General features: G+C 40.2%; 1 protein-coding gene across 1 annotated transcript in view; it reads left to right on the top strand.

Moving 5' to 3' along the window:
- The window catches only part of mrpl11 (mitochondrial ribosomal protein L11), a 56,765-nt gene that overhangs the window by 13,637 nt on the left and 27,331 nt on the right, over nucleotides 1-15,797 (top strand). Inside the window, exon 2 of the mRNA XM_080465345.1 lies at nucleotides 9,187-9,365. Coding sequence (XP_080321471.1) covers nucleotides 9,243-9,365 — 123 coding nt within the window. The 5' untranslated portion in view covers nucleotides 9,187-9,242. The remainder of the gene's footprint in view (nucleotides 1-9,186; nucleotides 9,366-15,797) is intronic.

The raw sequence follows: 15,797 nt of genomic DNA, 5'->3' as shown, positions 1-15,797 counted from the left end.
CAGGAAAGCGAAGCGACAGAGATGAAAAATAGAAAGATTAGGCACACCAGTTCAAAAGCAAGGGTCATCGACACAAATAAAATCCTCAGCAGGCGATATTAAAATGCAAGAAAACATGTAGTTTAGCTGATGTAGTGTTCATTAGTTTTAATTAGTTTGTTTACATGCCGACATTAGCTGATTAGCACTAACCACAGTACTGCTGCGGGACTGTAATAATGTGTCTGGTGTTTAGTCGCAAAAACCAAAGTACTGGAAGCGTTAAAAGTTCAGTGAAGTTATTACTGTCGGCGTGTGGCGAGGATGAATATGTTAAGTGCCAAATTCTCAACAGTTTGCGCTGCGAAAACTCTGAATCTTTCCAAGTCAATTTGTCGAGTATGAAGCCGTTTGTCATTTTTCTGTCAAGATTATCAGAAAATGCTTTTAAGCACTGGAAAAAAAAAAAAAATTAGAACTAGTTGCTGATGTCTTGATTTCAGTGGGCTGATAATTTTGCAAATCTCACAGAAATTTAATAATTCACTAAATTAGCTTTTTCTTTTTTCTGCTCTGTACCTGCTTGGGTTTTTTTTTTTTGCCAGCTACTCCAACTCTCTCTCGCCAAAAGATTGTTAGGTTGATCTCTGACTCTAAAAGATGGATGTCACACTCATTTTGGTTCAGGGGGCCGGTTTGAGCCGAGCCCGCCGTGCAGGAGCAGTAAAATACAGCAAAATCATGAGGCTTCATTTTAAAGAAATACAAGTATTTCTTACAATATTCAGACAAAAGAAAAAAATTTTCCCTCATAAAATCTGACATAAGCAAGATGAAATTTTGAAGTCGCTTTCACTGTGATGTTATTTTTCCAAGTCAGGAGGTATCTAGTGTTTACTGCTGCATTATGGATGACAGAAGGATTAGAATAAAGATAAACAAGCTTACCTCTGCTTCCTCAGCCATAAATAACTTCCAAAGTTAATTAATGCTTTTTTTTTTAATCTACACTAACCCTTGCTAAATACAGATATTAACATATACTCACACACATACATAAACAGAGCATACTAATAGCCAAACAAATGTAAATACAAATGCTTGTTGTTGTCCTATAAGAGTTTGCCTATTAAATGAATGTAGAATCACAAAGATTCAATATTTTCTTAAATTTAAATAAAAAAAATTCCTTAAAATTGTATTTTCAGTACAATGAGATATTAAAAAAAAAAATATTGGACAAATATTCTTGCTATTTGCCATTTTTGCAGCTCAGCAATATCAACACAGCTCATTCAAACATATAAATGTCAGCCTCCTGGAGGAACAGGCAGTGGGATCAGCAGGGTCATCAGGATCCGCCGTGACAAGATTCTGTGGCAGTTTCTGTGGCAGAAGTGTTGTATTTCATAAAATAAGCACAAACCTGTCGGCGGTGCTGCATCAAAAGTCAGGATATCAAAGGTCTATAGGTCTTTTTCTCTGGGCGTGATGGATATTTCTACCAAATGCCACGTCAGTCGAATTGATAGCTGTCAGGACGGTTCTGTCACCCTCAGGAAAACACAACACAATGTATTAGAATTCAACATCTGGGCTCCAGCAATGTCTTTCAAAGGACCTGCACAACATTTACATGAGGGAAAAGTGTGATATCCAACTTCCTCGCCAGTTTGTGACGTGTGGATTAAGACAAAACTTCCTAATATGTTTCCTGGTTGATTCATTTCTTAAAATATTATAATGTGAACTCCACTAATTTTCAGAGTAACTGTAAATTGATGTGTTTGGTTGTCGCACTTTTTACTTACGTATTCGCAGGTAGAAAAGGCAACAACAGAGTTCTCTTTGAAGGGATGGGTTGAGAATGGGGAATGGGACTTTCTTCTCTCAATTCCAATTATTGACTCTTTTTCTTTTTTCTCCTTCTCAGGTTCCTTCCTCCTTTTCTTGTCACTCTCCTTCCTTTCCTTTTTTTCTTTCGTGTTCAGGATCTTAGCCCAGCGTTCCCTCCTTTCAGTGATCGTAGTTTCATGAGAATTCCTGCCTGACATCCTTTTCCTTTTCTTTTTAACTGCATCGTAATCTTTGCAGGCTCGCTCTCTGGAGCTTTTCGTGTCTCTTTCGGAGTGGTTACCAATGACCTGAGTTAGTTGATTTAAAAAAATTATTTTGGCTTGTATTCATTTTGCGGTGTTTTCGTTTCCAATGCTCCCATTTTCTCCGATTTTTTTGGTTCATTTTCTCTCCGCAGCCGCCTCCTTCTCTCTCGTCGTTTGGTCCTTTTGTTTACCGTGAGCAAACGTTTTCTCATTAGCGAGCTGACGCGTGGTACCGTTTCAGGTGACTGTGGTTTCAGATTAGCGGCCTTTCTGCTGGTTCCACCATCTTTCTCCGGTTTAGATTTCAGGGTGCCTTGTGACGGTCTGCGTTTCCCTGGACTGGTCATCCTGCTTTAACTCTGCAGCCTCCCGATTTTCTCTGGTCCACCAGTGGATTGACAAGCAGCTGCTACAGTTTTTCTCAGTTCGGATCTTCATTTCACAGATGCGATTATAAGCATCTCTGTCCTTTTCATTCAACTCCTTTCTAAGGTTTATGGCCTCAATATCAGCATTTTTTAGGGCCTCTTTGAGAGCTTTGACTTCAGAAATGAGCTGGCGTACTTTATGGCTGTCTTCTTTCTTCAGGCCTTTCTTTTCTGTACTTTATTTCTCCATTTAAGCAACAGAATTATTTTCCTGGTCTGACAAAGCATGAAGATCTTTTCATTCAGATACTTTCTGTATTGTCTGCTCCTGTTTTTTTTTTTTTGTTTTGTTTCAGATTGATGTCAGCTGCGGTAAAATGTTCAGACGCCTGTATGTATGACCTCAAGACACATTGATTGATTTTCTTGGTGTTTATTTGACATTGTTTTCATCTCGGGATCATCTTCTATGCTGTGACGATGTTGCCATTGGTTACCATGGAAACTGCTCACTGTTTTATTCCCTTTTATATCCAAATCAACACAAATGAAGTTTGCAGCAATCATGAAACCTTTTGTGCATGTTCATTAAAAGTCGTAGATACAATTTGTTGGGCTTGTTTTAAAGTTTTGTTCCTTAAAAGACTATCTGTTTTGTCTCCACCTCTTCACTCAGCAAAGATGCTTGTCGTGAAACTCGCTGGACAGGAAATAGCCTTAGCCAAGCTTTCTCCTTTTATTTGTCATAACACATTGCATTTTTCTGCAAATTATAGGTATTTTATAGGTATCAATGATGCCGGATGTGATGTTTCTTGATTACAGATAAAATTGAAAGTCAATGGTTCGCTGTTTTCATAACATCAACTTTCAGTTGCCGGTTGGTGAGATTAGTCAGAGATACGAGTGGTAGTCTGGTGAGCAGGAGATCCCGGCGGCCTCGTGAGGTGGTTTAGGGACCAAGATGCTGCCGAGAATAACAACGCGTCCACCTAAAGGTGCTACTCTGGAAGTAAGACGTGAAAGGTATTAAGAAAAGCATGACTTTCAGGCTGACATGCGCTCCCACTTTGATAAGATAATTACATTTGAGTCCCCATCTGTCTCATGCATCTGTGTTATTGGGAAGTGTTTAATTTCGTTTTCTTGACTCTTTCCGGTTCTAATTGAGCAGAGACATGGAGATGAGACGGCAGATAATGTGCAACGAAAGTTATTGAACCAGCTTTCATTGTGTGTTGTTGCAGGTACAAAGGCTTATCCCTCCGAGAAATTACTTCCTATTCAGTTTTCATTTCGTCAGGCTGCAGCTAAAAGCTGTGGAGAGAATATTTACAGAACACGGACACACTATCATTTAAACCTTTGCAAAGAAGAAAAGGCTCTAAAAAGGTCATTTGTCCACTATTTAGGGTGATTTTATAGTATTTCAATATTTGTGACCTTGACTTGTAAATAAATAGCAGCAAATAGCCTCGTTGACGTCAGCCACAGGTCGGTGTGTCTTTTTAATGAGAACTAAAGTGAACCTAATTGCCCAAACAACAAACAGCGGTGGGTGCAATTAGGCCGATATTTTTCAGATGGCAAACTTATTCATTTCTTTAATCAAAGTCAGCTTTATCCTTGAAATGCATTCAGTTTTAATTATGCAACACACAACAAAATGTGCTGTTACTGTTCTGTGACAACCTTCAGAAATTTCTGCAGCATAATGATGAAAAGCTGTTAAAATGTAATGTTTGGGGGTTCGGTGAGTTATTTCAGATAATCTTCTCACAACAGTCTGTGTAGACCGCATTATCACGACGGGTGGGATTATTATTTTTTTTCTGCTACGTCCCTCACGTTTGCTCTGGTTTATTGGCATGTTTACCTCTGTCTGAGACTCCCCTTCCATCACTGATCGTTTATTTGACAGAAAGCAGGGAAGCATGAAACGGTCCACATTTCCGTTGAAATGGAGGATGTAGGAACGGCTGTGCGATAAGGCAAAAATGGGGAGCACAATATATTTTTCCCATATCGCTCAACATCAGTATTCATCATATGTATTTATTTTGCTGATACTGTCGGAAGACCTTTCTGACTCTAGCATGAAAAAACAGGAAGTTACTTTTTTTTTTTTACTTTTGGATAAATGTTTTCTTTCAGGCTTTCACACAGGAAACGATTTACATTTTAACGTTATGAAAACAGCCGAGTTAAAAGAGCAGCTGGGACACCAGTGGCAAAAATTACTTCTCAAATGAATTACAGTTGATATTATACCGTTTATAGAATTTATTTAGAACCAGTTCATCATTAAAACCTGACCATGTGACATGTGTCACTTTAGTGTTTAGATATATAGTTTAAGATTTCCATACAGCATCTCATAAATTATGTCCATAAAACTTCCATCAAAAACATTATTTATCTAACAAACCATTTAAATAGCCATTTATTTGTATGTAATGAACAGTGTGGTGATGATGACGCAGATTCTTTTCAGCTTCTCTCTCGGGTGTTGTGTCCAGAAAACAGTGAAAGCTTTTCATAATCAACATTATTTCATTGTGATTCGGTGTTGAGATTTAAGTAGACTTTTGCGTTTGGTAATTGGTGGATTTATTAGTCAAAAACTACTGAATCTGATGAGGAAACAATGTGAAACACTAACTGGGCATTTTGGGGCTATCTTAGATGAAAGATGAGCAAATGTGATTTATTTCTAAAGATGGAACTTAATTTCAACCTCGGCTTCTTAAAAAAAAATCATAAACATGAGCTTTAAAGTTTTTATCAATCACAATACAAATATATTTATAAAAAGACAGAATGTTAAATGAGGGAACTTCTGAAGTGACTACACGGGATAAAGTCGTGTTCACGTCCTTTTTATTGGAGAATATATTGTCTTAGGCTTATCTGCTTTTAAAATAAGTCTGAGCTCTGCTGTGACTGGCATAATGATGCTCAGAATAATTTTTATGGTGATGAATCAAATTGTTTCTGTCGATATTAAATGATGTAGGTCCCAAGACTGACCCTTGTGGCACACCATTAATGTCATATAAAAGGCCTGAAGATGATCCATAGACACAAACTGTTTTCAGTTTGGTAGATAATTATTAAAGCACTCTTGCAGGTTGTTTGGATGATTATCAATCAGTTATCTCATGTCATCCTGAGCCTTCCCACCATTTAACCATTGTACTCTTTTGCTAATTTATCATAACCATACTCCCTCGACTTTTTAGCTTGAAAATCTCAAATCTACCAGAAAGCTGGGAAATAATACTTTGCCCTCATATACTGGCCCACAGGATTTCCCCAGTACGACTGGCATTCAGACAACAACCACCATGTTTTTGTAACGTGCTTCTCAGTACCATCCAAAATACTCAGTGATATTGAAAAACTGACAGATGGTAAAAGTTATAATGGAGAAAGGAGCAGAGGGAGTCACTCACTGCACAGATTCTGACAATTCTACAGACATTAAATCAAATTAAATTCAGTCAGCTCCAGACTAAAAAAAATTAACTGGAACAAGAAACATGAACTTTTCACAGTTGCCCTTTCCTCTGTACACAGAGTTTATAACAAACATGGTATATATATATATATATTTTTTTTTTTTTTTTTTTTTTTACAAATGAAAAGTCTGGGTCCCTATCTGTGTGAAATGCTTAACTCAGACCTTCCCACCATTCCCAGATACAGAGTTGAGCTCAGCAGCTGAAGTTTTTCAGTTGCAGCCACAAAACTTCAGAAGAGCCTCCACATTTAGGTCATTGGCCACCCTGAAAATGTTCGAGTCTCAGTGGGAAACATTAATTTTCTCTGGCCTTCTTGGCCCAGCCCATGTTTCTTACTATTTTTTATTATTAATATGACCAATATATTCTTAAAATTATATCTTATTTATATTTTTATCATTGGGTCTGAAAACAATCTGAAAACCTGCATGTGAGGTTATTTCATGACTTTAAATTTCTCATAGGTGTGAATGTGGATGTGAGTGTGTGTGATTGTGTGTCTCTCTGCTTGCTTCTGCGATTCATACGTCTATTAATTTTTATTGTGCAGTTGTTTTCCCACCGTATGTGTGGTTTGATTCTCTTTGCCTTGTCCTGGGTTAACGGGTCATGCATTAATGGAGGTGGTCTCACTCCATCTCGCAGTGTAACTGCTTCTACAACCAGCAGAAAATGAACTTGACGCAGGTGTTGCAAACAAATGATGGTGAATGGATTTAATTTATCCACTGATCTAGCGGCCCTCGGAGCACTTAACACTGTGGGTCACATTCACCCATTCACACACCGATGGAAGTGAAAATCACAAGGGATCCCCCCTATATGATGTTTATTTTGCATGCAGCAACCGTAATCACCCCTGACTCAGTGGAGCTTTACATGGTGCAGTCAAACTTGATGTTGTACCCAAGTTAACGAGTATCATTTCGCACAGAGCAGCCTGTAATGAACTTATGAGATGGTAGAAATCACACGGTCTCCGAGAAGCTCAGGGGAACAACTGTGCAAACAAGATATGAATTTAACTTGAAACGACAGGAGGAAGAAAAAAAAAAAAAAAAAGTATGTCTTATTTGTCGTGGCTGCAGCAGCGCTTGTCTTACAGCTGTATTTTCACTCACTTCACCTTTCTTTTATTAGGCGGTGATGGGAAAGCGTGGTTTGTGACGTGTCGTTTATCAAGCATGTTTTAACAAAGTGCTTTCACGCCATAACTCTTTCGCGGCCCAAACAAATTGCTCTTTCTGTATACTCCTTGTTATCCACGGCGCCGTTGCCAGTAATTGCCGTAGGAATGTAATATTCAGCCTTAAAGAGCGGCTCAAAATTGTTCCCGTTCCTTTCAAATTACGGCGACTTTGATTTGATTATTCACAGCAAAACATTAACCCAGCTCTGATTGAGGCTTATTGTGCTTCTTTGAACTGTGTTTTCGACTGCGGCGCCTCTAATGCTGCCCCCTCCTCCCCCTCTCCACCCCCCCCCCCCCCCCCCCCCCAACCCCCCTACCCCAATGTAAATTCAGCGGCGTGAATAGCGCTGTCAGTGTGTGGTTGTGACTCCTTATGTAGGTCAATTCTTCAGCGTTCACCACATGGCCTTGTGATGAGTGATTTCATTTTGCAAGGGAACTGCAGTTTTATTATTCATACTCCAACACAGATTGCAGTGCATTAAAGCATGAAGTTGTCATTTCCCCAGTTACAGAACTGTTAGTCCCTTTGCCCCAAATTGGAATTAAACCCAGCATTTAATGCTCGTCCTAACAGTTTGCCCCTCGTTACAGAACTCCTGTTAAGCCCCGTCTCTCTGGTCGTGCAGAATTCAGTAGTCATTTCACTGGCTTGTATTTTTTATTGCACTTTTTTGTTTTTTTCAACCTCTGACTCTAGTTTTTTGTTATTTAGCTTATCTGGCCAGCTCAGCTTCATGAGTCTCTCTGTCATTGTTTGACAACAGAAGAGGCTTTTCTCCCTCCACATTTAATGCATACTGGAGCGTGCATTTCTCGGTGGCTCCAAAACCGATCTGACTGGCAACGCAATTTTTCTACAATGCAGGGGGCCGAGCACGTTAGGTGTGTAGCGTGAAATTGACCTCTGGAAAGCAGCAGAGTGTGTGAGTTGCATTGTGAAGACGGCTGTTGAGAGAATCCCAGCTAAATGGAATCTATTTGGGGCTCTTTCTGCAGTATGCGAATCACCTTAATGCCCTTACAAATATTGCCTCATGGTGGCTGCACTTTAACGGCTGCTGGATAATCAGCAGTCCAGATAGAATCACAACTTTTCTTTGAAGCGGCTTCTCCCTGTTTGTTGCTCTAAAGCAGCGTGAGGTCCCATATATTCTGCTACTGTCTCTGCTGTTGATTTAATTGGATACCCTCTGTTGCCTACAATGAATCATTACTGGACCTCTTCTCTCCTCCTCAAGTGCTTATTTTCTATTGAATGCAGGGTTCCCCTGAATCACGAGCCTCAACCTTAAAACTTGTATTTGTCCCTTGGCTCTCGCCATTGATCTTTTTTCTTCTACTTTCTTCTTCTTCTTTACAGCTGTGTCAGTACCACTTTTATTCCAGCAGAGGATTATAGACCCTGCTTTTATGTCCTCTGCCTCCCCGGAGAAAGGCCAGTAGTTCAGGCTTTTCTCTCCACTTCACTAATTGACTCCTAATTTGGCAAATGCATTTTGAGGTGGAGTGAAAACTCTGACCCCTCTTTGTGTTTATATGTGCAGAAGGTGCTCTCATCCCTCCGCCGCGTGTCAATATTGTTGCTCGTCTCTTCTCTGCCCTTGACTCTTGACCTCCACCGACGCGGCGGCATCTCTGCTGCAGCACACGTAGTTTACTTGTGACACTTTCCAGACTGAGGTGAGGCGACTGAGGCGTTTTGGCATGCATCCCGCGATTTCTCCGAGAGAAGTGTAAATCCCGAAAGTTCTCAGGCTCCTCAGTGTGGTAAGCGTCTCACTCGGGCTGCTGATCCACACCGCAAACACCTCCAGGAAAGTGGCTGTTGCTGAGCCGATTGAAGGCAAAGATTTTTTTAATTACTCAGCCGCCGCAGAATGGCAAGGCACAAATTTTGCCTGTGGGTTTCGGTATCGACTTGAGTGTATGATGTTTTAATGAGCCCAGTGTGGGAATGATTTGTTGCAGTTGTGTATGCTCGAAAGGCTAATTTGTTTGTTTTTCCTCTGTGTTTTCAGTGGATAGATTCTCAGCTGACTTGGAGGCAGATTTAAGGCTTTCCACACCGACAAGGATGTCAAAGATCTCCAAAGCAGCTAAGGCTGTGAAGAAAGTAGATACTGGAAATGTAATCCGGGCTATCGTGAGGTCAGGACAGGCCGCCCCCGGACCGCCACTCGGGCCGATCCTCGGACAGGTAAAATTGCTCTCCAATCCACTTCTTGTTCCATCTGTTCACTCCGAGTAATCACGAGTATTAACTTAATTGCAGGAGCAGCGCTTCATTTGGTCAACTGACCTTCTGCACACAGTTCTCATTAACCGAGGGACAACCCGATCCTTCCCCATTTTCACTTTGCCAATCACAGGGTTGCCTCTCTCCGTCTCACCGCCTGCTCCCGTCTCCTCCTTTTCTCCTATTCATATTGCCATTTTTATTCTAGTCGCACAGCCGCATTGTGCCGGTTGGATGCCACACACTGCCTCAGTCTGCAGCTGTTTTCCCGGCCGGAGACCCTCACGCCTCCGTCTTCTGCACTTGGCCTACACAGGCCAGTCGATGAAATGGGAGTGAAGTTGTGAAGGCTTTGTCTTGTATACTTCCTGTTGCCCTCAATTGCTCCGGAGGGACAGTCAAGGTAGTCTTGTTTTTTTATTGCTTGGGGATGCACCACTACAACTTTTTTTTTTTTTTCTTCTTCTTTTTTACCTCTGGTGCCAATTCCAAGCGGAGAAATTTATGTATTGGCGGCTTCAATAATAAAACAAGTCGGCAGTCCTCAAGCGATGAGCAATGAACATCGTTGAGTGAGTGAATAGGTAAAGCAGAGACTGAGTTATAGCGTTTTGCGCTCTAAGTAAAATCATTCCGCACTAACTCAGCTATTGAATGCTGATGCTTTGGTAATTAACCTCATCTCTGTTTCTGATCACATAAGTGCATTGTTTTAGAGCTTTCTTGTGAAATTTATCTTTTATTTTACGCCATAAAGGCGCAATCTGCTCCAGCCTTTTAATGGCCATTCAGCCATTAAAGTTTGATTGTCTTTTGCAAGATTGAATGAAAGCAACAGTGTGGGTTGTTCAGTACATACTAATGATCCGGTTAGCCTCTTTAATGGACACGACGCGTCGGCCCGGGATGCTGTTCAGATCAGTTCTCACAGATAATCCATCTCCAGCACTTAATGACAACATGGAAAACCGAGCACAAGAGGGGAAAGGAGCCAAACTTTATCAATGACATCATATCCACCACAAATTAGTCAAATAATGCAACAATTTCATATTTCTCTCACCTGACACCGACACCTCTGTCACTACTTTTTGCCAGCTGAGGAATACAAAATCGGTTAATTACTGAAAACCTCATCAACTGGTTTGTCTCCCTTTAAATAGATTTCTCTGCATGTATCTACTTTGTGTCCGTTTCACCTTTAAGGCTGCATCCATCCTGCAGAGATGCGTCTCTTATTGATTCAGTTCTAATTATTTTCGTAATTACCTAAACTCTCGTGGAAAAGGTTATTAAAATGAAAAAAGAAAAAAAAAAATCCAATCAAACATTTTTAATTACTCCTTTTGTTGTTATTGAGAATAAACTGTTGTCGAAGAAGGAGTTGACCGTAGTTTGGTTCTTAACACACTGGTTTTCTTAAGGTACTGCACTTTCCTGTTACCGTGGTTGTTTCCATGCTGAGCCTGTGATGGACTGGAGACCTGTCGCAGATTTCAGCTTCCCGCATCCCCGAGTTGAATAAAGGGAGCGCGGAAGATGGATAGATGGATGAAAACCAGCAAATTCTGACATCAGTGCTTTAATCATCTCATTTGGCACGTCTGATCCCAAAACAGTTGCCAGGTCTTTTTCCCTAATCGACCATTCAATTATTAAACTAAAAGTTTTAGTTTTATTATAAATACTTCTGTTCAAAGTTATCCACTGTCTTCCTGATCCAGCTCTTTTCCTCGCTGTGTTAAGAAATAGTAAAATACAAATGGATTGATGCTTTCTTATATACGGTGTCTGCACTTTGAAAGACTTTCAATCCTTTAACATTTATGGCCCCAGTTTGAACAAATCCATGCAGATTATTTACTCTTTATGGAACTCATATTTTTAAACTGGCTTGATGATTCAGTTATTCAGCTTCCATTTAGGAGGAAACCAGTTTTCATCACGCACATCCACACGTGGCTTCTCAGCATCAACACTGGTTTAAACGTGAACCAATAGAACGATGATAGAAGGGAAAGACTCCCGAGTGATCTCTTTGTATAACCATCAGTGAGTTTCATGCACGACAAACATGAAAGGGGAAAAAAAGGATAGGAGATGAGAGAGGGGGGACCTGACTCTGGAGACGAGATGCTCGTTGAAAGTGAAGCGTGCGTGCGTGAAAAGATGGAGAACCAGCAGCTGCTTCTCTAAAAGAGAGTCCCACTGACGGAACATCAGACACACAGACGCGCCCCATTCATAGTCGTATTTATGAGAAATATTTGAAGTTTACACCTAAAAACACCCCCAAAAGTCCATTTTAAATTACTTGAGGTACAAATCAGAAAATGCTCTCTCTTACCTATATTTTACTTTTACTTGAAAACAAAAGAAAATAAAAGTATCTTCTTTTTTTAACTCCATAAATTTTTTTCTACCTGGCATCACATTAATAAAATATTTTTCGTCACAAATCATATTCTTTGAACCATAATGCACCCAACAAAATAAAAGCCCGTCTATCATATTCCAGGCCTTTCTGTTTATTGTGGCACACTGTCGTTTGGTGATTAAATATATGTAGATAAGTAAAAATATTAAAGCCTTGAGGTTTTTTTCCCCTCATTTCAAATATATATATATATTATTATACAATTTATTTCCAATTTAAAATGATTACACATTCTCATGTTTTTACTAATAACTCGGGCTGTATGTGCATGAAGAAGTTTCACTGTGAAACACACTGATAGATGTTTTCGATTTCATTATGATGGTATTTAGAGTATTCTGGTCTTTATATCATTCTGTCCACGTTTTGACGCATCCGTGAAGAAGTACTTGTTCATGTCACCTTTGGCTTTTGAGTGTATCTGAATTGTAAAGTTTTTCTAACACTGTTGAAACAGGAAAAACTGCTCTAGAGTTGATGTACCTCTTATGTTACTACGTTCAAACTCAATCCACATTTTTGTAAGTTTCTATTGTGCTGGTATTGTATGAACTTATTCTCCTTTTAAAACTCATTAAAATGACAAATTACAGAATTTTCTGACCAAATTTTGATTGGATTTCTGTCGAATTAGTGTAGGGACACTTCTGATCTCATTAAAGATTAAGTCTGTTTAGTGGCACTGGAAACAAAACCGATATTCTTAAGAGGCTGCAGTTGTTTTTTTGATCCGAGTAAAACGGCACGAAATTGAATTTTAAAAAAAGAAGACTCGGTACAAAGACATAATCAAGATCATGAAATCTTGATTAGTTCTTCAGGGAAGAATACATAGACTTTGGTGAACTTTTGCTCCTCATGTTTTTCTCTTTCTCTCTTCACTCGCTGCATCACACGTATTCCATATGCTTTCATATGCCGGGCGAAATGGGATAGCTTTGCAGGAAACACATCCCACACATCATAAAATTCCGTGATTAGCCACTCAGTGTTAGATTTATTTTTGTAACATCAAAGCAAGGAAGAGGTTTCATCACTGCAGGTCTGCTTTCATATTTGTCAAATATTTCTTTTTTTTAAGTACCAGAACACTAAGTGGAATAAACGATAACTCTTCACTGTCCTTGTGGGCATACAGAGAAATAATTTCAGATAAGAAAAAAAATAAATTAAGAATGAAGTGCTTAGAAATCCATTTGTGGTTACCTGCTCAGCACCTAAGATTCAGACAGTAGAGACTGATGAACACAGCTGAGCATTTTGCAGCGACAAAGGTCAGAATGAATATTGGACAGCCGTCCGCTTTCTGCCTGTGAGAGCAATTGCCAAAATGTGCTCTGTCTCTGTCACTGCTGCGGTGGCTCTGAAACGGTGAATAAATTGTTTCAGGCATCACATTCTCTCTAAAATGACTCATTTCACTGTCAGAATATAATCCGTACAGTCCAATAACATTCTCAAAGCAGCATGATTGAATTATTTTGTCCTCTTTCAAGTTGCCAGCAGGCGGTGAAAGCCTTGTGATTTAACAATTCGGAAGCACAGTGTGATTTACCTGGTGGTGATCGGCTTAATCAGCATTGTTTGCACTCACCTGGCAGGGGCTTGGATTCATTGGCTTTTCATTTATATGTAAAAGTCCTGTTCCTGTAGTGTTTTTTTTTTTTTTTTTTTAAGCAACTGCTCAACTGAAACCCACCTTGAAATAACCGGAACACAACGAAAACCCTAACATTATGACCATCTGTCGAATATTGGAGATCTGGGGAATTTGGGGGTCAAGCTTCTTCAGCATTGTCCTGCTGAAAATGTCACAACCATCAGTGAATACCATGAAAGGGCGTCCATTGCCTGGTACGTTGCTTAGTTACGTGTCATAGTGACGTCCACATGGATGGCACGACGAAAGGTTTTTCCAGCAGAGTGGTGCACAAAGCCTCACACTGCCTCTGTAAGCTTGCAGTCTCTTCATTGTTTATTCTTGTCCCAGGTAAGCCCTGCTCACGTGCTCATGACATCAAAGAATATGTGGTGCATCAGATCACACCACCTTCTTCCACTGTCCAGATCCGACGCTTATGTCGCCCATTTTAGCACTTTTGGCAGTGGACAGGGTCGGAATGGAGACCCTGACCCATCTGCCACATCGCAGCCTCTTCAACAACAAACAGTGATGCCCTGTGTGTGTTCTCACACACAGTTTGATCAACAGTAACTTGTCTGCTGGATCGGCCCCCGGGGGTTAGCCTTCCCTCCTAACTTGCATCTTTGAGCTCCGGCAGCCCATGAGCCTGTCACCAGTTAATGGCTTTTCCTTCCTTGGACACAGTTGGTTAATAGATAAATAGAAAGGCCCAAAATCAGACTCGCTGTGAATCAAGAGCTCAAACTATACGACTGTGCAGCTCCAGCACATTTTGTCAGAGGACATAATGCTCACCTGCTGCCTAATGCATCTCACCCAGCAACAGGTGCCACAATGAAAATTTAAGCAGTATAATTTACAGTCAGCGTTCATAATGTTATGGTGATCGGTATATGTCCACATTTGCAGGTAATGATTGTACTGAATGTTGTCTGTGTCATCTGGGGGTCTGTAACCTTTACAACCAACAGAGTTGCGAAGCACATCTAACCTTTATACTGAAGACGATTCAAAAACCTTCTGCATGGTCTGTCGTATTCATATAATTGATGAAATACAGTCTACAAGGGTGATTTGTTTTTTTCATTCCTATTTTTAGCTTTCAACAGTACTGCTGCCATACCTATTCTCCACACATCAATTATGCAGGTTAGCTAATGAAGGTGGTAGTGAAGACAAATGAAGTCCTATTAGGTTAAAGTGCCCTTATTCCTCACATACTTTTTATTAAAATGTATTCATCCATGCAGAGTTCACCAAGTCCTTTACCCCAAACAGTGGAAGACTCTGTGTGGGTTACATTGCGGGATGTGATGCATACTTTTAAAGAATGTTTGCTGTGCAACAAAATCAGAAATATGTACATGTATTTTTTGTGAAAGCTGCAGGGAGCTGCTGTAGAGATGCTGTAGAGGCGTGCGTGGCTCCTGAGCTGCGGGGTTCCCACCCCCGGGATCGACTCATAAGTTAGTTAATGAGTCTTGTTAACATGTATTTTTATTTTTCTGCCTCCAATGGAAATGGTGGGGGGGGGGGGGGGAAATCATAGTTTAAGAGAGTTGACTTTAGAGAATCTTGCCGATTTCCAGTATTGCATGAAAAATACAGTGAGTGCAGATGTGATTCCTCCCACTGAAATCCACTCAGACTTTTTTGTCCAACAATAAAGCGATGCATCTATGCTTTAATCTCATCCCATTTCAGCATCTTTTATTCCTGCTCCAAAATACAGCAGCCAGAATTAAAGCGCTGCCAAGTGAAGAGACTGTAATAACCCAATTTTACCGTCTGTGCACTGTTTACCAGTTAGATGTATAATTGATTTCAAGATTTTTTTTATTTTTATTTTTTTTTACACTCATCCGCATTTATAGCGCAGCTAAATCTTCCCTCCCCTTTATCTCTACCGGAAACCCCCGAATTCCCTCTGAGTCGAAGTGAATTTGGAAACTCACTCTGACTGTCACTCAACTTGCAACTCCAAAAGGTCACTGAACATTTTTCTCCTGTTTGCCGCATCTGTAGCCATTTATGCTCTTCAAAGGTTAATTGAAAATGAACCCTCTTGGCTCTTTACCTCGCCTGGCACAAGATGAGACTGAGTACAGCTCAACACAGTTTTAGTCAAGCAAAAATCGCAGCTCCTCGTTCGCAGGGTGCCGTATTTTTAACAGCAAGCCGACCGACAGGTATTCATAAAACCTAAAACAATACCAATCATGAATTATTGAACAATTCTTCCACTTCTCACAGTCCGTAAACCCTGTCACGGTGACATGAGTACTGAGGTGTCGGCATCAATGAGAGAGTG

This window comes from Lipophrys pholis (assembly GCF_963383615.2).
Source record: "Lipophrys pholis genome assembly, chromosome: 6".
In the NCBI taxonomy this organism is placed as follows: Eukaryota; Metazoa; Chordata; class Actinopteri; order Blenniiformes; family Blenniidae; genus Lipophrys; species Lipophrys pholis.
Note: the sequence above shows the minus strand (reverse complement) of the source record. Positions and strands in the feature narration are given on the sequence as shown.